The sequence below is a fragment of the Mercenaria mercenaria genome, chromosome 13 (genome assembly GCF_021730395.1).
Source record: "Mercenaria mercenaria strain notata chromosome 13, MADL_Memer_1, whole genome shotgun sequence".
NCBI classification, from domain to species: domain Eukaryota; kingdom Metazoa; phylum Mollusca; class Bivalvia; order Venerida; family Veneridae; genus Mercenaria; species Mercenaria mercenaria.
This window is the reverse complement of record NC_069373.1, coordinates 53,418,137-53,441,493: the sequence shown is the minus strand read 5'-3', so window position 1 is coordinate 53,441,493 and position 23,357 is coordinate 53,418,137. Positions and strand designations below refer to the sequence as shown.

Sequence of the window (23,357 nt, the reverse complement as noted above, 5' to 3'; positions counted from 1 at the left end):
ACAGTATGTTCAATGGATGTATAAATTAGGTTTCTTTGTCTGTTGTTGGTATTTAGCTATCGCTTTCAAGTCACTTCTACTGTGAACTTGTAAAACCTTCCGCAAGAACTTTTGCGGAAAGCTCTACCGGGAAATTTATACTTTCGATAAAACGTCGGACTATATGAAATGTCAAAATCGTAAAATATTGAAGTCCGACGTTTATTTATAGAACTAACACTAATATAATAAAAGAATGCTTAAAGGAAAAGCATTAGTTTTAATTCTCTCTTCTATTAAATGAAGAATGCGGTACGAAAGAAAAAGAATCAATCGCTAGATTAAGGTGCCGTGGAAATATCTGGTCGAGCGTAACTGTTATGCTGTAACACGGCGGGACCTCCTTACCGCCTAAACAGTTACCCGCGAGCCAGATTTTTTTAATCGGCATTTTAATCAGCCAATGAGAAATTCTTATATTCTTTCACCGAGTGAAGACTAGATACAGTAGTTCATAAATGTGTACCAACGAGTGAAAATCGAGGGGTAAGTGCCAGAAGATGCTATGTACCATATTTTACGTTTTTCACTTTTTTGCATTTTCTGGTAGAGTTTTTCAAGCTGCACATTTTGCACCAATTTGCGTCATTATATCATATTTCTTTCCTAAGTTATTTAATTGGGATCAAACCAGTCATTGCGGAATCTATGTTAATAAGTTATGCCAAAAACAGTTTTCATTACATAGCATGTTATCAAAGTAAGTTTATCTTACTTGAAATGAACCAAAACAATCTATATACTAATAGCTGCTTTTGGTAGACTGCATTTTAAGGCTTTGGAAGGATTTTTCAAAATCCATAACATGTTATGTAAAGATAGCACGTTTTAGCAGAGCAGTTTTCTATATATTATGCATTAACCCAACTGAGCCAGAAAAAGTCATGTAAAGAGAGGACCTAAATCTTACTGATATTTTACAGTAGTGCAACAGCCATATTGTGCTATGTTATGATAGAAGATTCTGGTTGAAGGCCCGGTAGTAAGATTGTTTGTCATTTGCATGTCAAGAAGCAGACATTCCACGATAGGTTTATTTGGCAGTGTTGACTTTTACTGTTTTTTCAATAATTAGGTGATGAAAACGGACTATCAAGTTTAGAGTGTGTGGCAGATATTGTATTTTGCACTGGAATGTTGAACATTCATCCTGTTTAAATGTTTTAGAAAAAAGAGTGGAAGTTATTAAAAGTGAAGTAGACTTATTACTGTCAGCAAATGAGCTTGGAAGAGGAAAAATCAAACATTATTAATTGTAACTGCTTTTTATAAGCTAGTTGGAAACACATTGGCAAAAATCCTTCACATTTATGACACTCTTGAAGAAAGAATGGAAAGTATATTGCCTTTGTGTTAAACTGGCATTATTCAGATTATGAAGGAATAACTGTAGCTTGATTACGTGTCAGTGGCAGACCTTTTCCCATTAGTACTGGCTAATTACAAAAAGCGCAATTTTATCTTCTACACAAATAATGTTGAAAAGGCAGTCAGCACAATGAAACCAACCAAAAGTGATTTACTTGCCACTGCAGATAAAAGTAAGTGTAACTTCTATACATCCTTTCTGGAATTTTGGATCAGTTTGAAAGATACCTTTAAAATCCAGACTCTAAAATATACTTTACCTCGCCGTTACAAGATGAACAATTTGACTAACAGAAACAACAAATATACACCTACCACCAATGATAAATCAACACCACAGAAAAGAGCTACATCAAGAAAACAGCAGTTTTTATAATGCCTGAGGAGTTCCATACTAGAAAAGGAAAAGCAATACCAGAAACATGGAATCAATGTGAAAAAAAGTTACAGGCTGTCAGGTGCAGAGTATAAATCAGCAGATGGAAAGCCAAACACCACTAGTTGAGCCAGTACGTAGGCTGTAGCAACTGCAGACAAAATGTGACACAAAAGTTACATCAGAACAAGGGCAACAATTCTTTAAATCAGTTTGGTCACTGTCAAATTATGATAGACAAAAAGATGTTTGTCAATTGTAGAAGAGACAGACACTAAAACATATCAAAGCCAAATCAAAATGAAAACAGGTGTCAAGAAGAATTTCTTTCGAAATTGAAAAAAAAAGGTATTCAGTCTGTAAGACGTTTTTTTTTAAGAAAACTTCAATAGGTAAGGCATAACTATATTGATCATACGTTGAAGAACAAAAAAGGACGGACATTTTACAGGAAGTGCTTAGAGAGGAAAAAAACCCTCATAACGTAATTTCTCAAAGTAGATGCAGTGAAAAAGCATACTGAATCTTTCCCACCCATAAGTTCACATTATGTACGAGAAGGGAAAAGGAGACAGTTCCTTGATTTGCATCTCACACTGCCAAAAATGTATGACCTCTATCTGGAGGAGTAAAACAATTAAAACAAAGCCAGTTTTATTGGAAGGATACAGATTAATGTTTTACCTAAGAAGGACCAGTGCAACAGATGTAATCAGTTTTACATGGCACAGCAAGAATGAATTATGATTTATGAACAAAATAATGCTTCTGATAAACCTAAGCAAAGAAAGAACCCAAACCAAAATGGCAAGCTTAATTAAGTTTGCATTAAGGTTGCAGCAACATTGCAGTTGTGATCTTAACAAGCATGCAGCAAGATTGCGATTGGAACCATCGCAACCATAATTTAAGCTTGCGCAAAGTACTTTGCGCGCTTCCAGCAACCTATTTAAGATCTTGCAAGCTTTTAAGGTTGCGCATGCTTGCGATTGGAACCCTAGCGATCTTAATTGCGACCTTGCAAGTTTACACAATCATAATAAGATTGCAAGCTTGCACAATCTTGCAAACTCGCACAATCATAACAAGATTGTAAGCTTGCGCAAACTTGCAAGCTTACACACACATATATCAGTGTACTGAAAAACATTTGCGAGTCCCGTGCAACCTTATAAACATAACAAGATTGCGCAAGCTTGCAAACTTAACTGTCTTTCCAAACATTGTTTAGGTTTATGAGACAGTTTTAATAAGTTTACGGTGTAAAAATTTAATTATAAACAATTTTATAAAACAATATTTGTAGTGATCAGTAGATATTAAGACTCAACAATTAGGGACAATAGTTTTTAAAACAACATATTTTGACATAAAAAGTTTAATATTTGGTTTTATATATAACCTCTCTTCTATATGTATCAGTGAACTAAAGGAGTTTTAAAAAGGTTATAGGTAATGAATTTGAAAAACTGAAAATGTTTCCCTCCAGAAGACAACAAGCAAATACTGTTGCCAATTAAGTATCATTTAAAGCTACCTATTTCTGCCGCAGAGAAAAAGTGTCTATCCCAACTATGCAAGAGTGGTAATATTCCTGAATATTTCCATGTATTACACAGCTTTAATTAACAGTAAAAACAGTACCAGAGATTGTTTACCAGAACCAAATGCTGTTCAAGATTCAAGCAATGACTCCAATAGTAACTTAACACTGAGAGTCAGATAAATTTACCACTACATTTTAAATGTGACTGACAATGGGGTTCCCAAGACTTAGCCCTCTTCTTTCCCTTTCATTTACGCTACTTTTTGCATCCCATCCCCTTTACTTTTAGTAAGTTTTCGTGGCTCCTCTTTATTTTGGCAGCCGAATCCCAAGACGGTACTTGATTGTTTTTTCCTACTTGTGTATGTGTGTTTGTAAGCTTGTGAGTCTATAACGGTCCCCTTTTGTTTTCTTATGTGTTGCTTGTTCGTTTTTCTATGTTATTCAGTTGATCTTCGTTGTGTGTTTGTCTTTGGTACATGAATGTCTGCGCTACTGTGGTTTACGTTGTAGTGCGACTGTTTTTAAAAAACATGGCATTCCCTTGTATATTTGTCCTTGTTCAACTTTCCCCTTCGGATTCCTCCCCTACCCCCGGCCCAATTTCGCCCCTTACCGTTTCCTTCCCCTTTATCAATATTTAGCTTATATTAATATGTACTTGTTGGATGTTTGAAGCAACCCGTCTGAAATATTTTTCCATTACAGCTTCTTTTTGTTGTGGGCCTACTATGTAAATGCGTGGCTCTGGGGCTGTGTTTTTGGTGCTGTGTGCTTCCGAGAAATCTACCCTTGCCTATTATCTATTTTAGTGTGAGACAATAATGATAGTTACATAGATTACAGTCATAAACATGTGTATCAAACTTTATTTCTCTATTAATGCAGTGTTTATATTTCATACCATTACATTAATGTATTTTGAAATACATAAACACATTAACTAAAACGTTGTAGATGATTCTTAATACATGATAAGACAGTCTAATAAGAGCTAAATGGAGCTATATGCATATAGGCTATTTGTGACTTGAAAAGTCTTAAGCTAAGACAAAGAAAGCATCATGCCATAAGAATCTATGTTTTTATAGAATGTATTTGTATGCCAAAAAACTTACATTTATGTCAACTTTGCATATGCTAGAAGATACTGTTGCTTTATAGAATGTTTTCGACACTTGCAAAAACTGTGATATGCAACATTCTCACCAGCTATCAATTTATACCATGTTCTGGCTCAGTATTGTTTCGAAAGTTTTAACAGAATTGTACATGCCAAAACCAGATATCTTTCAATGGAATGTTTTAGTTATTCTGATATTTGCAAATAAATGGCCTTTTAGTTGTGCCAAAACAATTTTTTTGGATTTGACCTAATTTACTAAAGATATCATCAAAATACATATATCACGTATTGAATAATGATAATGTAATTAAAACCATAGTTTTGATATCTCAAAATACCCTACTATTAAAAAGAAAAAAGAAAAAAACGCTCTCCTGTAGAATTTTAAAAAATGCACATAGCAGGTTCTGGCACTTACCCCTCGAAATGGTAGGATCTGGCATTCATGAGTGAAAGATAATTTATCTTACGTTTAAAACAAACAATTGTCTTTTTATTTGCAAGTCACCATTTTTACCATTTTTTGAGTTCCGCACCAGAGAAAACTGTATTTTACTGTGAAGTTACCGCAGTATATTTCCCTCAAGTATACAAATTCTTTACTTACAAACATGCAGAAAATATTGTAATTGCAATATTGTAGTTGGAAAGGTCCTGGTAGTCTGTCACATATTTCATACATCATCACTAAATTCTTGTAACGGTCAGTCTCAATAACCTAGTCACCTATATCAATATGATAAAAGTAAAAAATCCTATACAGTGTGGTCAGTATGTCAGTAACAAAAAACGAGGCCTTGTATTAAAGGTAAAAATAGTATTTCCAAATTCAAGCGAACCTTTTTTTTTTCTTTCGGCTTATTTCAAATCAGCTAGTTACGTTCGATTCCAAGTTTTACTGTATCTTTAAATTGGACGTTGTCTCCGGCAAATTTAGGCTAATCCTTAAATGGATTATAATTAAACTATTTTTTCACTATATAAATACCGTATATTTCCACCAAAGGATTTATCAAACTGCATTAAAATAGTGTTGAATAATTGATATTTCAACCTACATTTTACCAATATTTGAACTATGACCGATCAAAAAAGCCAACGGATACAAAGGTATACGAAAAGACTTTACCAATTGTAAAATTCATTTTGCCTTTGTTATGACATTGTTGTGGACACGGGGCAGTTTGGTATTGGAATTAAATATATACATGCAGATTTAAAATTGTACAAAAGATCATATCAAAGTATCAGTTCGGTAGTACTGGACTAGGCCTACACCTGACGTTGGAATATGACAGCGGTTCATCCAGGTAAGAATTATTTATTGTAAATTAAATTCATTTTAAGTTATGAGAGTGTGTTATAATAGAGTGACCGGTGTGCAATGGTCAGACTTTTTTGTTTGAGATCCTGGAAGTCAGATTTTCAAGTTTCAAGTTTTGTTTCATATTTTCCATTACACTAAAAAGCCCAAGAGGTATAATTATACAAAAAAATTTCCCGATTAGTAAAAAACAATAAATATATAATGACTATGGATATATATATGATTTAAATAAGTAAATATTATAGTTTACCACAATGGAGAAATGTTTTGTTTTACAAATGTACTTTGAGCATTCAGTAATACGATATGTTTATATCATACTGTCAAAAAGTATCAATTATTAAAAAAATCATTATTAAATTGATATTATATTGCATCTATCCTCAGTAAAATCCATAATTTAGATCTACAGAGTCGGTTTATGGTCAGTTTGAAGTATTTTTCCAAACATATCGTTTATTGCATTTAATTTGAAAACTCCCGATTGTGCGTATTTTCAAAATGAAAAAAAAAATAAATATTTTTTTTTTTGTATTTGAAATCTTTATTTCCTTTATGGATGCAAATGTATATACAACTAGCATGAAAATTTTAATCGGGGGCTTTCATAGCTAAGTGGTTAAAGTCGCTGATCTTAATCAATTGCTCTTTACCGATGTGGGTTCAAGCCTCACAGGGGAGTGTAAAATTCTTCATGTATGGAGCTTACGGAAGATATTTGGTTTTACCCAGGTGCCCGCCCGTAATGAAACAATGCCCAGAGCGGAACCTGTGGTCTTCCTCCGCATCTGGAATGTCGCCAATTGGCCAAAATTGTGTCGGTGTGACGTTAAACACAGCTAAAAAAATCCTATTTCATTCAGTCAGTTAGCTTTAACCTAAAACTTTTCAAACAATTTAAACTTGTTTACAGATAATGTTTCCACTATACTTTTACGGAAACAATCGAGTCTTTTGGTGACCTTTGTGACATTAATAGAAAAAAACTTCTACAGTAAATCGTCTTAAGATATATAGGCCTACATCTATACTTAATGCAGGGACGTAAGAAGGGTGGGAACCAAGGTGATTTATATGCCAGCTTAACATTCTTATTTCTGATAATTGAGAAATAGATCAAGGTTTAACTACTATTAAGTGGCAAGGTTTTTGTTTACTAAACATGATCACTTTCTTCCTTACAATAGTTTTGAACTTTATAAAACTGCCAGATGCCAGATTTCGTCAAGTTTACATGTTTAGCAAAACAAACAATCGATTTATATACCCAACGTATACAAATATATACTATTTTATGCATATCACTTAAAACTAAATTGCATTTGCAAAAAAATATCAAGCTTGCTTTAAGAGTCAATTGCAAATTATAATTGCTTCATACGCACACAAATATTTTGTCACGTCAACTGATTTTACGAGTTCATATTTCATCTTCATAATAACATTATTCTACTAATTTATATTTGATGGTTTTGTATCTTGTGACCGTCTGACTTATTTTACATCAGCAACTATATCAAAGCAACTCTTGTATAAATCTTACCATAGAGACGAGTAATGAATATATAAAATTGCATAATTTATAAATTCTGATAATAATTTCTGCAAGACGACCTCGGTTTCATTTGAGAAATTAAATTCAAAGAGTTGCGTCGTTTTAATTATTGAATACGTTTTCCTTTCCGCTTTAAAATGAACCTATTTCAGTGCGTAAGAATGTAAAAAGAAATAAAGAGAAAGAAACTGCAGATTGAATTGTTTAACATTTCACGGCAATCGATCTAGGGCCAGTTTCACAGAAGTTCAAAAGTATCACCTTAAGTTCCTTTATAAGTATGGGCTTTTTAAAACTCATTTATTTCATAGGTTTAACGTGTATCCTTTGAAAAATGTGCCGTTGATTCAATTTTAGGACAAGTCTATGGCTCAGATTCTAAGAATAGCCAAATTGTTAAAATGAATGTGATTCAAATGGTGTACGCTTAAGTTATATACCCTTGTCCGAAGTGGGTCCAGCGATGGAAGACCTGTGTCAATATATTTATCAGATTTACCCTTAGACTTGAACAAACATGAAATGAGCCGTGCCATGAGAAAACCAACATAGTGGGTGTGCGATCAGCATGGATCCAGACCAGCCTGCGCATCCGCGCAGTCTGGTCAGGATCCATGCTGTTCGCTTTTAAAGCCTATTGGAATTGGAGAAACTGTTAGCGAACAGCATGGATCCTGACCAGACTGCGCGGATGCGCAGGCTGGTCTGGATCCATGCTGGTCGCAAAGCCACTATGTTGGTTTTCTCAAGGCACGGCTCAAATATTCCATTCGCCATAATTTTGTTAAGCGTTATCTTGTAATGCTGAACTATGTGATAATGTGACACTGGTTAAGAAAAAAAGATATTTAACATCTATTTTTCAGACTTAAAAAGTAAATGAATATTGGCCATGAACTTCCCCACAAGGAAATTATATACTCACCAATGCAGCATATTAAAAATTAACAGAGCAAAATTTGAATGATAAAATTGAACACATCGGTTAATAACATCATGAATTAAAGATTAGGCCTGTATTCTAATGAAAATTAAAGCCCAACATGGTTCCATGGTATAATAATTAAAGCATATAATATTTTGCATGAATAAGAGTACCTTCATTATTATACAGGCATTGTGTTACAACTTAAATATGTACAGTATTTGATTGTGATACATTATAGTAATTAGAATATGTATTGAAACGCAGGTCGCTATAGGGTTTATAGCTTGCTTCATTACGGGCACTTTTTTCCTCACAAGAATTTCGTGAACATCGTTCTGATAAAAAGTTTAACTAAAGCTATACTATAAATTTAAGGCAATTCGTAATTTCTCAATGTTCAGATACAAAGCATGTATAATATATATATAAATCAGTCACAAAATGGTTATTACTTTTGTTTATTTGGCCCAGGAGTGTCACTTTAATGACATTTCACCGCGCCATGAGAAAACCAACATAGTGGCTTTGCGACCAGCATGGATCCCGACCAGCCTGCGCATCCGCGCAGTCTAGTCAGGATCCATGCTGTTCGCTTTCAAAGCCTATTGCAATTACAGAAACCGTTAGCGAACAGCATGCTGGTCGCAAAGCCACTATGTTAGTTTTCTCATGGCACGACTCATTTAATTTTTCTTTGAAGTGAATGCGGACACTGTTCAAATTTTGGTTATAGCCACATATCTTTCAGATTCGGCTATGTCGAACATTAGTATAATAAACCATTTTGCGACTTTTGATGTCAGAAACAATCGCAGGTCGTAACCTGGTATAGAATAAAGCGCCACATAGCGGAAGAATTTATAATCTTCGTATTAACGATTGTCATACTTTCTGCAAATATACATTTATACTGTTCAATTATTTATAAGCCGTTTTACAAAATGATTAATGAAAACGTCTAAGTAGTATTGATATTAGTTTATGTTCTTTTTTAGGTGGCGGAGCGCCGGGGCGTAAGTAATCTTCGATTTATTTTAATAAAAGCTTTGTAAATGAAACCAAACTTTCGTTCAACTAAATAAATAAAAATTCAAAGATGTTGACATACATGTAATTGGTATGTATTGTTAAACCGTGATAAAATAAAAAAAGCAGAACCATTATAATTATGATGTATGTTTATGTGTTTCTCTCACATTTTTAAAAAAATAAAATAGCCCAATATCGGTCAGATGTCATCAATACCGATGGATAAACAATATCTATCAGATGGACAAATGATATTGGTCCAATGACGGCTAGAAACGGGTGTGCTGACTAGTTACTTACACATGCATGTACTATCCCATTTTTATGACCTTCATGAAAATAATAGTATCATATCTAATGAAAAGCTAAATAAATTTTCATTCATAGGTCACATACCTGTATTATTTTTTCTCAGAATGGCACCCTGGAATGGATCCAAAACCCACAGGTGGTCCCCCGCCTGGGTTCCAGATCAGCGAGGAGCCACCTCCGATGCAAAACTCGGACCCTGCCTACCCGCCCATGCCTGGATATGAGGGCATTGGTTTCGGGCAAGCAAGTAAGTTGGGTTTTAGCTAAGGTATGAATATAAAAGCTATAATGTGCAAGACATATCCGATTTTGTTATAGTTTGCAATGTTTATTTTACACGCTATGCCTAAATTAAATACAAGTTGAAAATTCTTTTTTTTTCCATGGTAGTTGGGTCTCAATTTGTACTTTAAATTGTCGTGCAAAACGCAGATATTGTAGACTGGCTGTGACAAGGGCTATGGAACAAATACATTCAATATTCTGCGTGGGTTTTTAATAATGCATTTGATGACAGATCGCATAAATATGAAGTTACAAAATGTAGAAATACTGACTTTTAAAATTTAAACAGCATCTTGAAGCAGTATTATGAAGTTGTTCATTATTTAAATGTATTTTCGTGTTTCAGAACCAATGCCCCCGCCCCCGATGCCTCCTCAACCCCAGGGAGACCCGCCACCGCAAACATTCACAGAGTAAGTGTGAATCAAATAAATAAATTGCAATAAATATACGTACAATGAACTGAAGAAAATTTTTTCTCCAGGTTAAATGCTAATAATTTCATATATCAGCATCATACTTAAATAATTACGAATAATCATGAACTAAAATTTAAATAAGTTACTGACGCCATTCTATTATTGTTGCCGTTGCTTTTTTTGTCACGAATCAATAGTTGATTTAAGAATTCACAGTTGATTTACAAGATTTTTTTTATCAAAATGTCATCTACACCCCCTGCCCCGGGACCGACTTTACGGCTTATACCGCAATTTGGTACCAAACTAAAATTTGTCTATGAATGTATAGGCGAAGCTCGGTAACTTGGTGCATGTACACATATTACTGTGTTATGATTATAAAGTCATTAAACATTTTTTGTATAAAAAGAAATGTTGAAGTGACTATTGAGTTCAATTTATAATCTAACGTAATTCAGTATACACCTTTATTTCCAGATATTATGAAATGTGAGTTCCATGGTTACTTAGCACTTTTATGTATAGTTTTATCCGACAGTTTAATTATTTCTTGCTTTTCAGATATTTTAAATTAATTTTCTGTTTCATACTTACTATGAAGGTGTTGTATTGTATACATAAGGCAATAGCGTACATGATAATAACTGAGCCGCGCCATGAGAAAACCAACATAGTGGGTTTGCGACCAGCATGGATCCAGACCAGCCTGCGCATCCGTGCAGTCTAGTCAGGATCCATGCTGTTCGCTAACGGTTTCTCCAATTCCAATAGGCTTTTAAAGCGAAAAACATGGATCCTGACCAGACTGCGCTGATTGTAACAGTCGTAACGCCCTGACGTCCAGATTATAGAAAACGGGTATTTGCTTTTCAGACATTGGGCTTTCAGAAAATCATAATGTAGAAAATTCCTTACGGGGAGGCTTCGTTATTCTTGTCCATAGCCTTTGTAAAGATTTAACATCACATTTACATGTGAAAACCATGTTTTTTTCGTGACCGAACAATATGCTTTCAAATAGTCAAGTTTGACCAGATTAATGGTAACTTTTAACTCCAAACTGAATGTCATTTTTTTTTTGTCACTTTGGCGTCGCTTCCACGTAAACGCCTACACATACGTTAAAAGTATCTTCCTAAATTTTACACCAGTTTTTTAGAACTTTTTGGCGAATTACACCTTTAGAATTATTAATAAGTGGGTATTTGCACTCCAAGCTAAATGTCAAATTCTATTTTACTAGTTCTGATCTAGGTAAATATGGCAGTGCATATGTTTTTTTTTCTAAAGCAGCCTACCCGAATGTTGTACTGTACATTTTGCCAATGGCATGCACAGTTTTGCTAAACTCTTCATCTGTATTGCACAATTTTATAACCTGGATAAATGTTGTAATGCTTTTTTGCTATCTTTACTCTGGCTCAATTTTAGTTCGAAGTGAATTTCGCCAAATGAGCTCTGATTAACGTTAACATGAAGTGGAGTTTTCCAAATGCAGTCTGATGTAACGTTTATAGATAGTGATATTTTGCTCTTTTCAGTCTTGTTTACTTGTGAAAAAGCATTTTTGCCACTTACAGTTCACCTTAATTTAATATAACGTGTTTAGCCACTTGCACCCTGGCTATATGTCAATTTTAAGGGTTTATTTGTCACTTGCAGTATGGCAAAATTGGATGAAGAAGCATGCCGGGCGGCGATGTTACAGCACGTGTCGGAGCATTGTTGTTATGGTAGCAAACCCGCCAAAGAAATGAGTGTCCTAAAGTATGAAGGCATAACCGCTTTACATGTAAGTTACAGTTAGAATATCCTTACTGATCAACCTTTCCCCTGCTAAATTCCTAAAATGGACTGGTCCATTCAATTTGGGCAATGCCATTTATTATTCGAAGGTGCTCACTAAACATTTACTGAGTGAATTGCGGACAATGCAGACCAAGATCAGCCTGCAAGTATGTACAGGCTGGTCTTGGTCTCAGTGAACTGGTCGCAAAGGCAAAATCACTTGCCGCCAGCAGGCTAAAGGTTTACAAATACAGTTTTAGCTGTATAAGTGGTTGGTAGCTTAATATTCAATGTTTTATGTAGAAACATTTCATTGTGAGCTTTACGGCAAATGTTACAACAAAATATATGATCCAGACAGAATAAGAATGGTTTACCACAACATTGATTGGCGTTTGCTAAATTTGGTTCCAAAGATTCTACGAGGTAAATATTTCACTTAAAATGAATGTCATCAAATGAAGCTGAGCGTTTACCACAAATAAAAACAAAACAAGTCTTTTGTGTAGACAGTTGTACAGACGGAACTTCTGTGGAGCCACAACGTGACCCGAATACCGTTTCCGGAGTTTTATATACCTTACTGGTGAAGCTATATGACCTCACACAAATACTCCACATAGATGAAAACTACACAGTGTCATTTTTATCACTTTCTTTCAGTATATCTTGGAAACTTTTGGCGAAGGTAGAAATACAAAGAATGCCAGGGAGCCCTACAGAGGTGGACCAGTTGACGGCCCACAGAATGGGCCTCCACCACCACCTTGGTCAATACCTTGTGCTCCGAATGAGATGTTTAAGACACATAATATCAAAAAGGAAGTTCCTCATACATCTGTGGTACAGGTAAAGCATTCTGTGTTTTCACCCTAAAGTAACGGACTAGTGATGACAATCGACTATTTACGTAAGATTACGAAATATCCCGATGCTGCTTCGGCTTTCTCCGGCTGCTAATGAAGCGCTCGTACAATCCACCTGACGGAGAATGCCGAAGTTCTATACGTAGAAGACGTAATCGCACAGACATTACTGATATTTATCACGGGTACACTACCTTAACTTCTTAGGAAAACAATGTTTAAATTTATTTAAACATGATGAAGAGCTTAAACATCTGCGTAATGGTTTAACGAGGGTGTAACCCGAGTAAATCCATGCGAGGTACATTACCGATATTTTATTTTGATTCTAATATTTTCTTTTATGTAAACAAGTAGATGAAATAGTGAAGCACTATTTCGTGGCGACTTCCAAGTCGCTTAATGCAGCTCATATCGGTTGTGCAGGGTACATTATCATCTTTGTACATTATCATCTTTGTACATTATCATCTTTTCATGTTAAAAAGGCGCGAAACCAAGGAAATAAAATATCAGAAGTCAAGGCAGACTCACAAATGTTTGCTCGTATTCCAAAACGAGGCTTGTTACATCAGTTAAAGATGAGGAGCAGTTGTAAGTTTGATGGCAAAGTCTTTTGCAATGCTCGAATATTTGCCTAGTTACGTTAATGTTTTTATACTCTATAATTGAACTAATTTTATTGTCCGAAAATTAGGCCCATCGTTCTGGTCAATATTGCCCTTTTTTGTTGAATATCGTATAATATCCAACATTGAGAAGTATATCTGAAGGATTGATTATTTTTCAAGCCATGCGGAGGTTGTGACCAGAGGGGGTGGAACTGGTGTCACAGATGTGGCGGGGACGGACGCGTACGGTGTACAACATGTCATGGGGATGGTGTATGCAATACTTACAGCCATCAGGAAAAGAGGCATGTCCGGCGACAGTGCCACAGATGTCATGGTTCTGGACGAAACAGGTAAACACTCATAAAATAAAAAATCTGTGCAAAGACCACATCTTAAGGCAATCAAGTTGGCTATATGTACATAATGAATGGCTAGACAGTCAACAGCCAAAATTATTTGCCCAAGGTCCATTGAACCGATGGCTTATAGTTTTTAATAAAATAAAGTTTTCATTTAAACGGTAATTTTTGTCAAATTCTGTCGTTTGGATTTAACTTGAAACCATGTTAGTAAGAACTTTTAATTAAAATGTCAACGACATAGTTGTCTCTCTGACGTCACATTAACGTGATATTGTCGCTTTAAAGGGTTTCAATAAAAGATTTTTAGAAACACCTACCTTTGGGAAGGATCTAAGTCAGTAATTATTTTAATGAATGTTGCTTTAATGCAATAAAAATCGGGACATTTTGAAAAAAAAAATTTGTTAATGAGTTTGTTATGGACTTCAACAATCTTTTGCGAATGCGCGCAGTGGATTTTGTATGACGCGAACACGTGCACATATAGCAACGGTCACGCTTCAAATATCACAGAGGAAACCCCAATATTGGATCAGATTTAATGAATGATAATAAGTAAATAGAAAAGCATTTGAATAAAAGTTGCAAGAAAGAATAATTCCCATACATGAATGAAGCGTTTTTAAATTCCTTGACTGTGGTTTCAATGGTGCGCAGAAACCAATGGAAACCAATAGATACGCATCAAGTTATTTGATTGGATACCTCGCACGATTTCTTATATGTACGTTCGGGCTTGCACCATCAGACCAAACTATAGGTCCGAGTGAAGATGCTGAAGTACGTATGTACCCAAGAAGCTATATTTGGTATTGTCTGCCCACATACGAGAACAACCATTCGCACACATTCATCCGGCTGATTTATCTTTTTTAACTGTCATCGACTTTTTTCTGATATTGCTGATCAGTCGAAATAAATGGAAATATACAAAAGACATGCAAATTGGGCCAAGGCTGTTTACATCGAGAAGAATAATGACGTCAGAGAAACGTGATTTTTTTTTATTTCAGGTGTTTCAAATGTGGCGGTGATGGTCGTATAACATGCCGAGAGTGTCAAGGATATCGAATGCTCAGATGTTATATTGAACTTACCATTTCCTTGTAAGTAACGACGTTATATGTTATACTGAACTCACTGTCTTTTTGTAAGGTACAACGTTACGTGTAAGTAACAACGTTACGTGTTATGCTGAACTCACTGTCTCTTTGTAAGTAACAACGTTACGCGTTATACTGAACTCACTGTCTCTTTGTAAGTAACAACGTTACGTGTTATACTGAACTCACTGTCTCTTTGTAAGGTACAACGCTACGTGTAAGTAACAACGTTACGTGTTATACTGAACTCACTGTCTCTTTGTAAGTAACAACGTTACGTGTTATGCTGAACTCACTGTCTCTTTGTAAGTAACAACGTAACGTGTTATACTGAACTCACTGTCTCTTTGTAAGGTACAACGTTACGTGTAAGTAACAACGTTACGTGTTATGCTGAACTCACTGTCTCTTTGTAAGTAACAACGTTACGTGTTATACTGAGCGCACTGTCTCTTTGTAAGGTACAACGTTACGTGTAAGTAACAACGTTACGTGTTATGCTGAACTCACTGTCTCTTTGTAAGTAACAACGTTACGTGTTATACTGAGCGCACTGTCTCTTTGTAAGGTACAACGTTACGTGTAAGTAACAACGTTACGTGTTATGCTGCACTCACTGTCTCTTTGTAAGGTACAACGTTACGTGTTATACTGAACTCACTGTCTCTTTGTAAGGTACAACGTTACGTGTAAGTTACAACGTTACGTGTTATGCTGAACTCATTGTCTCTTTGTAAGTAACAACGTTACGTGTTATACTGAGCGCACTGTCTCTTTGTAAGGTACAACGTTACGTGTAAGTAACAACGTTACGTGTATTGCTGAACTCGCTGTCTCTTTGTAAGGTAGAACGTTACGTGTTATACTGAGCGCACTGTCTCTTTGTAAGGTACAAAGTTACGTGTTATACTGAGCTCACTGTCTCTTTGTAAGTAACACAGTTACGTGTTATACTGAGCTCACTGTCTCTTTGTAAGTAACACAGTTACATGTTATACTGAGCTCACTGTCTCTTTGTAAGTAACACAGTTACATGTTATACTGAGCTCACTGTCTCTTTGTAAGTAACACAGTTACATGTTATACTGAGCTCACTGTTTCTTTGTAAGTAACAACGTTACTTGTTATACTGAGCTCACTGTTTCTTTGTAAGTAACAACGTTACATGTTATACTGAGCTCACTGTCTCTTTGTAAATAACAAAGTTACATATTATACTGAGCTCACTATTTCTTTGTAAGTAACAATGTTACATGTTCTACTGAGCTCACTATCTCTTTGTAAGTAACACAGTTACATATTATACAGAGCTCACTATCTCTTTGTAAGTAACACAGTTACATATTATACAGAGCTCACTATCTCTTTGTAAGTAACAACGTTACATGTTATACTTAACTCACCATCTCTTTGTAATTAACACAGTTACATATTATACTGAGCTCACTATCTCTTTGTAAGTAACAACGTTACATGTTATACTGAGCTCACTATCTCTTTGTAAGTAACAACGTTACATGTTATACTGAGCTCATTATCTCTTTGTGAGATGTTATATTGAAGTCAATATAACTTTGTTAGTAACCATATTTGATAAATTAATTAATATAAACGTTAACTATTATATTGAGCTCACAATATCTCTATACAGTAACAACGTTAGATGTTTTATTAAGCTCACTATCGACGTTAGATGTTGTATTAAACTCACTAACTCCTTGTAAATAACGACGTTATATGTTGTATTATGCCCACTGTCTCCTTGTAAGTAACGACGTTAGATGTTGTATAAAGCTCACGATCTCCTTGCAAGTAACGACGTAAGATGTTGTATTAAGCTTACTATCTCCTTGTACGTAAGACGGTGGATATTCTATTAAGCTCACTATCTCCTTCTGAGCGAAGACGTTAGACGTTGTATTAAGATCACTATCTCCTTCTGAGTAAAGACGTTAGATGTTGTATTAATGTCACAATCTCCTTGTAAGTAAAGACGTTAGATTTTGTATTAAGCTTACTATCTCCTTGTAAGTACCTCGTTAGATGTTGTATTAAGCTAACGACGTTAGATGTTGTATTAAGGTCACTATTACCTTGTAAGTAACGACGTTAGATGTTGTATAAAGCTAACAATCTCGAGCTCCTTGTAAGTAACGACGTTAGATGTTGTATTAAGCTCACTGTCTCGTAAATAACGACGTTAGATGTTGTATTAAGCTCACTATATCGTAAATAACGACGTTAGATGTTGTATTAAGCTCACAATCTCCATGTAAGTGACGACGTTAGATGTTGTATTAAGATCACTATCTACTTGTAAGTAACGACGTTAGATCTTGTATTAAGCTCACTATCTCCTTGTAAGTGACGACGTTAGATGTTGTATTAAGCTCACAATCTCCTTGTAAGTGACGACGTTAGATGTTGTATTAAGATCACTATCTACTTGTAAGTAACGACGTTAGATCTTGTATTAAGCTCACAATCTCCTTGTAAGTAACGACGTTAGATGTTGTATTAAGCTCACTAACTCATAAGTAACGACGTTATGTGATGAATTAAGCTCAGTATCTCCTTGTCAGTAACGACGTTAGATGTTGTATAATTAAAGCTCACGATCACCTTAACTATCTTCTTCTGAGTGAAGACGTTAGATGTTGTATTAAGCTCACTATCTCCTTGTAAGTAACGACGTTAGACGTTGTATTAAGCTCACTATCTTCTTGTAAGTAACGACGTTAGATGTTGTATTAAGCTCACTATCTCCTTGTTAATAACGACGTTAGATGTTGTTTTGTGCTTTATTTCCCTCTGGAAGTGATGACTGTATTGAGCTTACTATCTCTTTTTAAGAAGTTACATCAGTTTTTAATAAGAAGTCACTTTCTCTTTTTAAGTTACATTGTAAACTGTCATATTCATTTCACTGTGTCTTCGTAAATAACACCGTTAGATGCACAATTGCTCAATTATATTTTGTGTTTAGCTCACAACCTCTTCGTAATCAAGATTGATTTCACTATCTCTTTATAAGCAGCAGCGTTTAGTGTTGTGTTTCTCCCAAAGGGGAGCGGTAGTCTAGCGGATAAGGTGTCGGCCGCTCAATCCAGGAGTCGTGGGTTCGAGGCCCACTAGGGTCACGACCATGACTTCTCATATGACACCAGTAATGGTTTTTCGAGGAAGCGGACTCGAGAGTGGTTACAAGAAGCTTAAAGCTTTCATCTCAATCGAGCTAAAACAAATTAGAATAAACTTAGTGTTGTGTTGATTTTACTATCTCTTTATAAGCAGCAGCGTTAGGTGTTGCGTTGATTTCACTATCTCTTTATAAGCAGCAGCGTTAGGTGTTGCGTTGATTTCACTATCTCTTTATAAGCAGCAGCGTTAGGTGTTGCGTTGATTTCACTATCTCTTTATAAGCAGCAGCGTTAGGTGTTGTTTTGATTTTACTATGTTAGGTGCGTTATCGCCTTGTAAGCAGCAGCGTTAGGTGATTCTATTATCTCTTTGTTAGCAGTAAGATTAGATGTTGTATTGATTTAATTATCTCTTTGTAAGCAACAACGTTACATTTTGTATTGATTTTATTATCTCTGTGAAAGCAGCATGGTTAAATGTCATATTGATTTTGGTATCTTTTTGTAAGGAACAACGTTAGATGTTTATACTGGTTTTTTTATTTCTTTGTAAGCAGCAACGGTAGATGTGTTGTGTTGATTACACTATCTCTTTATAAGTAACTACGTAAGATGTTGTTTAGATTTCACTACCTCTTTGTAAGTAAGAAAACTAGCTGTTGTGTGGATTTCCATATCTATTGGTTAGTAACTATAGTAGATGTTTATTGAGTCAGCTATCTCATAGTATGTAATAACGTTAATGTTGTGTTGTATTGTTTTAAGACGCTGTATTTAGCTCTCTTTCCTTGTAAGTAACAACGTTAGATGTGTCGAGCTCGCTATACCTCTCTTTTAAGTGAAAACAGAAAAGTTTTTTGTTATATTGAGCTTGAAACAACAAATTTAGCTTTTTTTTGGAGAAATCGGTCAGGTTTTGCAGATTACGCCCGTCCACTGCCCTGCTTTGAAAACGCTTCTAGGCCACCAGTATCGGAATTCTTCCGTATAAGTTTTGTTTTCATACAAATTTCCTGGTGGTGATACATCATAATGATTATTTACATTAACAAAAAAGAAAAAAACAACAACAAAAAACTGTTTACTTTTTAGCACGAATCACAAGGAAGATTTTATCCTAGAGACTACTGATATGCCTGATGAGCTGGTACGTGAAGTTGGAGGAACCATCGTGTTTGAAGATGTTGCACAAATGGTATGAAATTACAAAAAAAAACAAATTTGGTCCCTTTTGGTTGGTATTTTTAGTTTTAAAGTTAATTTACACTATATTGGCTACGTTCTCGCGAACCTTAATGTAGTGGACTAGCAATGGCACTCGGCAATTTCCGTGATTACGTATTCAGTAATTCGGCTTTCTTCGGACGTAAATGTAGCTCAGCTCGCACGTGGCCTTCCTTAAAAACCGGAGAATGCCGAAATCGCATACAGTGTTTACGTAATTTGCCGATTAACATTACAAGTCCAATACAACGACTTTGTATTGTAATCTTGTAAAAAAAATCTAGACTCTTCATATATTTGTCTATCTCGTTCAAACTCGCATAACTTTGCGATCACTTTGACTTTCGAATTTTCGTTGTTGACTATGTATGTTCCAAAATTTATAAAACTTTAACTTTGGAACAAGTGATGAAATTTGACCTGGTCGTCGTTTTGTGGATGAGTTTTCAAATTCTTTAACCAGTTTTAACTTCCTGTGTCCTAACTTCCCGTTTTGAAAAGGGAAAACAGACCTGTTTCCGCAAAACAATTTTTTTAATATAAAAGCAAGTCAGTAGCAGATTTCGTACGGAAAATTTGGGCAAATGTGATCAAGCATGAAGAGGTGTTTTGATATTTTGTTTTTTAATTTAAGGTTTGGCCAATTACAATGTATCCGGTGAAAGAAATCAACGACAATTCTGTAAGACTTGTTAATTCGCACAAGGGAAAATGGCCGACGGAAAGGTTGTTGAATCAGGTAAAGTATTTCTTTCGTTTTTTTTTTTTGTTTTTTTTTTTTTTGTAATGCTTTATTGCGTTTTAAATAGAACGAAGTCAGACAAGGTTGGTTTTGTGAGAAAATGTCCGAGGCGTCGTTTCGTAATATTTCAAGAACATTTTCACGCATTTGATTACGCTAAAGCTACATTCAAGAAGAAAACTGATTTGTTTACTCCTCTGTGTTCAGTGTATCCGAACAAAAGAGCACACATTGACTGTGGGTTGAATTTAGACGTCATTATTTAGAGTGGGCGGTAACTATTATGTTAACAAGTAAACCTCCAGATTTTTAAAGTAAATTTTGAAGTTGATTTTATTAGATAGTAACTGAGTGCTAGGTAGCATGTATATGTATCAAACACTCGTGTAGTCTATACCTAATTTACACAGACAAAAACACTTAAAGGGTTAGTCACGCAATATAAATGTGTTCTTGAATAGATGTTTTATCATACTCGTTAAACATCAACGTAAAATTAAAGCTTATTTATATTTTTGTTTAAGAAATAATATATCTCATCCAGTGATTTGTCGTTGAATAAATCACTGCTTGGAGTTCAGATGTGAAGGAATTATATCACGAGGGCGTAGCCCGAGTGATATAATAATACGCATCTGAACGACAAGCAGTGATTTATTCAAGAGCAAATCACTAAATGAGATATATTATTTCGATTCTAACACGTTATAAAGGATTTTAAAGTACATCCTTGATGACATGCATTAAATATTTGCCCGTTTTCAATCGGTTTCTTTTACAGCGCGCTGCTATGCTGCTTGACGCCGTGACGTAATAAATGTGACGTCAGAACAGTGATTTGTTGTATGATAATTCATTGCTTTCTTCCTTCTTTGTTTAATAGGAAAATGAATCGGATCGTGTTAGAATTTTGTTTATCAAATTATCAAGTTCTCCGTGCTATTTATTATCTGACTTACCACGGTTCAGAGTTCAGGATATCCGAGCACGTGGTAAATCAGCCAACAAACCACAAGAAGGCAGCATTTATTTTCTTTCTTACATGCGCATTTAAACATGGTGATGATGTCATGTTGAAATTTACTTAATACGAGTTAGTAGTAATGAAATGGACGTCATGTGGCTATATGGCGTCACATTTGACATCATAAGGTTCTCTTATGAGTCCGCGAGGCTACCGTGGCTTATCGCAGAATATACAACACTTTACTTACTTCTTTGTTTAACTGACAAAAAAGATCGAGCCATGTTAGAAAATTCATTATATGTTGCTTTTTTTCTGAAGTTTTGACGATCTTCTGTTGGCATGTGGTTTAAATAATGTCAAGTCAAGTCAAATATTTCATTGGCAAAAACATATATAAGTCCTTCGCCAAAATACTTTTTTGGCGGTTTACACATTTATAAGAAATTATCAGAAATTCATTGAATTCCTAACACAGTGAATATCAAGTTATTACAGTCTGCCAGGACTTTTTATTATTTGAAGTCTCACTTGGGTGTACGTTATTGTCAAAGTTCAAAGTAAGTCTGACTAAAGTAAAAACAGGCTTTCATCTTGAGTAGCTATTAGTATAGATAAGTATTAATTTCCTGATATCTAGTATATACTACAAGTGGGTGATTTAATACAGTGAGAACATTATTTTTCATGTTGAACATTACAGTAGATTTTTAATTGAATTAATTTAAAAATGAATAAGTTATCATTCAAGTAAACAATGAATAAAACAAAATAATAGTCATGTTATTATAGTAGATTTGGATATGCGGATATATATAAATATTGATACAAAATTTAGCGGAAAATGTACCTATTTTACTGGAAAAAAAAATAAACCGTCCGCACTTTGCATTGTATGATGGATGGAAGTTGAGTACATGTGATTTAATTTTACGAATCATCTGCTTCATACTAATTTTACTTCCTTTTGTGTGTCATGCACTGTGCCATTTCGTTTGAATTTTAAAAAATACATGCACTTTCATTTGTTGTTTATTGTAACATGAAAACGAAAGTAAATTGATTCAGGAAGTTTCCAGTTATCTATACTGTTGCTCATACTGGAAACGTTTGAAACAGACATGCACCACGGCCCATATACATAAATGTTTGAAATCTGAAACTAAAACTTGGACTTAAAAATGCTAGTGTTTCTTTTTGCCCCGTCGTTGCTTTATGAGAAAAAAAATTGAAAACGTAAAACTGCAAGTATGTGCACTTTACTACAACGATCAACAAAGCAAAATTATGGTATATAATTTATTAAATAAGGAAGGCCTTTGTTTATCGTCTACATTTACAGAAGTTCAGAGTTAAGATGCGCAGGAATTGGACCACGAGGGTGTTAGCCTTGGTAGTTATAAATATCCAAGCATCAGAAGTCTGAGACATGGTATATAAGACGATACATCACAAGAAAATCTTGTATATTTTCAGACAAACGTACTTATTAAAACAAGGTATCAAAAAAAAAACTGTGCTGAACTTTACATATCCGTGTAGTAATGAATTACACAGCTCCTGGTTATTTGACGTCATAATTGACGCCAAAATGGTCTCTCAACGGTCCGTGCGTAAACCGTTGCTTATCGCAGAATATGCAACCCTTGACTTCCTTCTTTGTTTAACTGAAAGTTAAATCGAGTCGTGCTAAAATGACTACATGTATAAAATTTACCGTTCTAAAGAATACGGGCATTTGAGGCATTCCGCCTCAATACGACGTCTCAACAAAAACGTCGTTGTACATAATGGCCCCATTCAAAATGACAATATCTATTTATAGCAGAGACAGTACAACAAATACGATAATTTTCATTTCAGAGGCAGACATTGCGGGGTGTCCCAGTTACTGAGGTGAAGTATAAATGGGATGATATCACGACACGATATTGGGTGTACGGAAATGAACGGAAAGTTTATGCCCCGGATTATCCCCACCAGTGCTGCTGTGGATGCGAAATTCTGTGATCTAGTGACTTTTACTGCAAAAAAATTGATTTATCGTTGAAACAGTAATACGTTTGAATTATATGAATTCTAGAAAAATGTAACTGCCAGTCTTTGATTAACATTTTTTTCTCATAGTAATTATCTTGTTTGTTTAGGGTTTTTTGTGTTTTTTTTTGTTTCAGATATATATGAGCTCTTTATTTTCTATATAACTTTATATTTTACTAAATAAAAATCATCTAATTTTCA

The 23,357-nt window shown here is 34.9% G+C and overlaps 1 protein-coding gene across 1 annotated transcript; it reads left to right on the top strand.

Moving 5' to 3' along the window:
- Positions 1-5,493: 5,493 nt before the first annotated feature.
- LOC123529105 (protein SSUH2 homolog) lies at positions 5,494-23,357 on the top strand. Its single transcript, XM_045309313.2, has 11 exons — positions 5,494-5,765; positions 9,261-9,278; positions 9,710-9,853; positions 10,238-10,304; positions 11,976-12,105; positions 12,765-12,950; positions 13,759-13,931; positions 14,957-15,049; positions 19,279-19,381; positions 20,045-20,149; positions 22,980-23,357. The coding sequence occupies exons 1-11, from the start codon at positions 5,747-5,749 to the stop codon at positions 23,124-23,126; spliced, it is 1,185 nt and encodes a 394-aa protein (XP_045165248.1). The 5' UTR covers positions 5,494-5,746; the 3' UTR covers positions 23,127-23,357.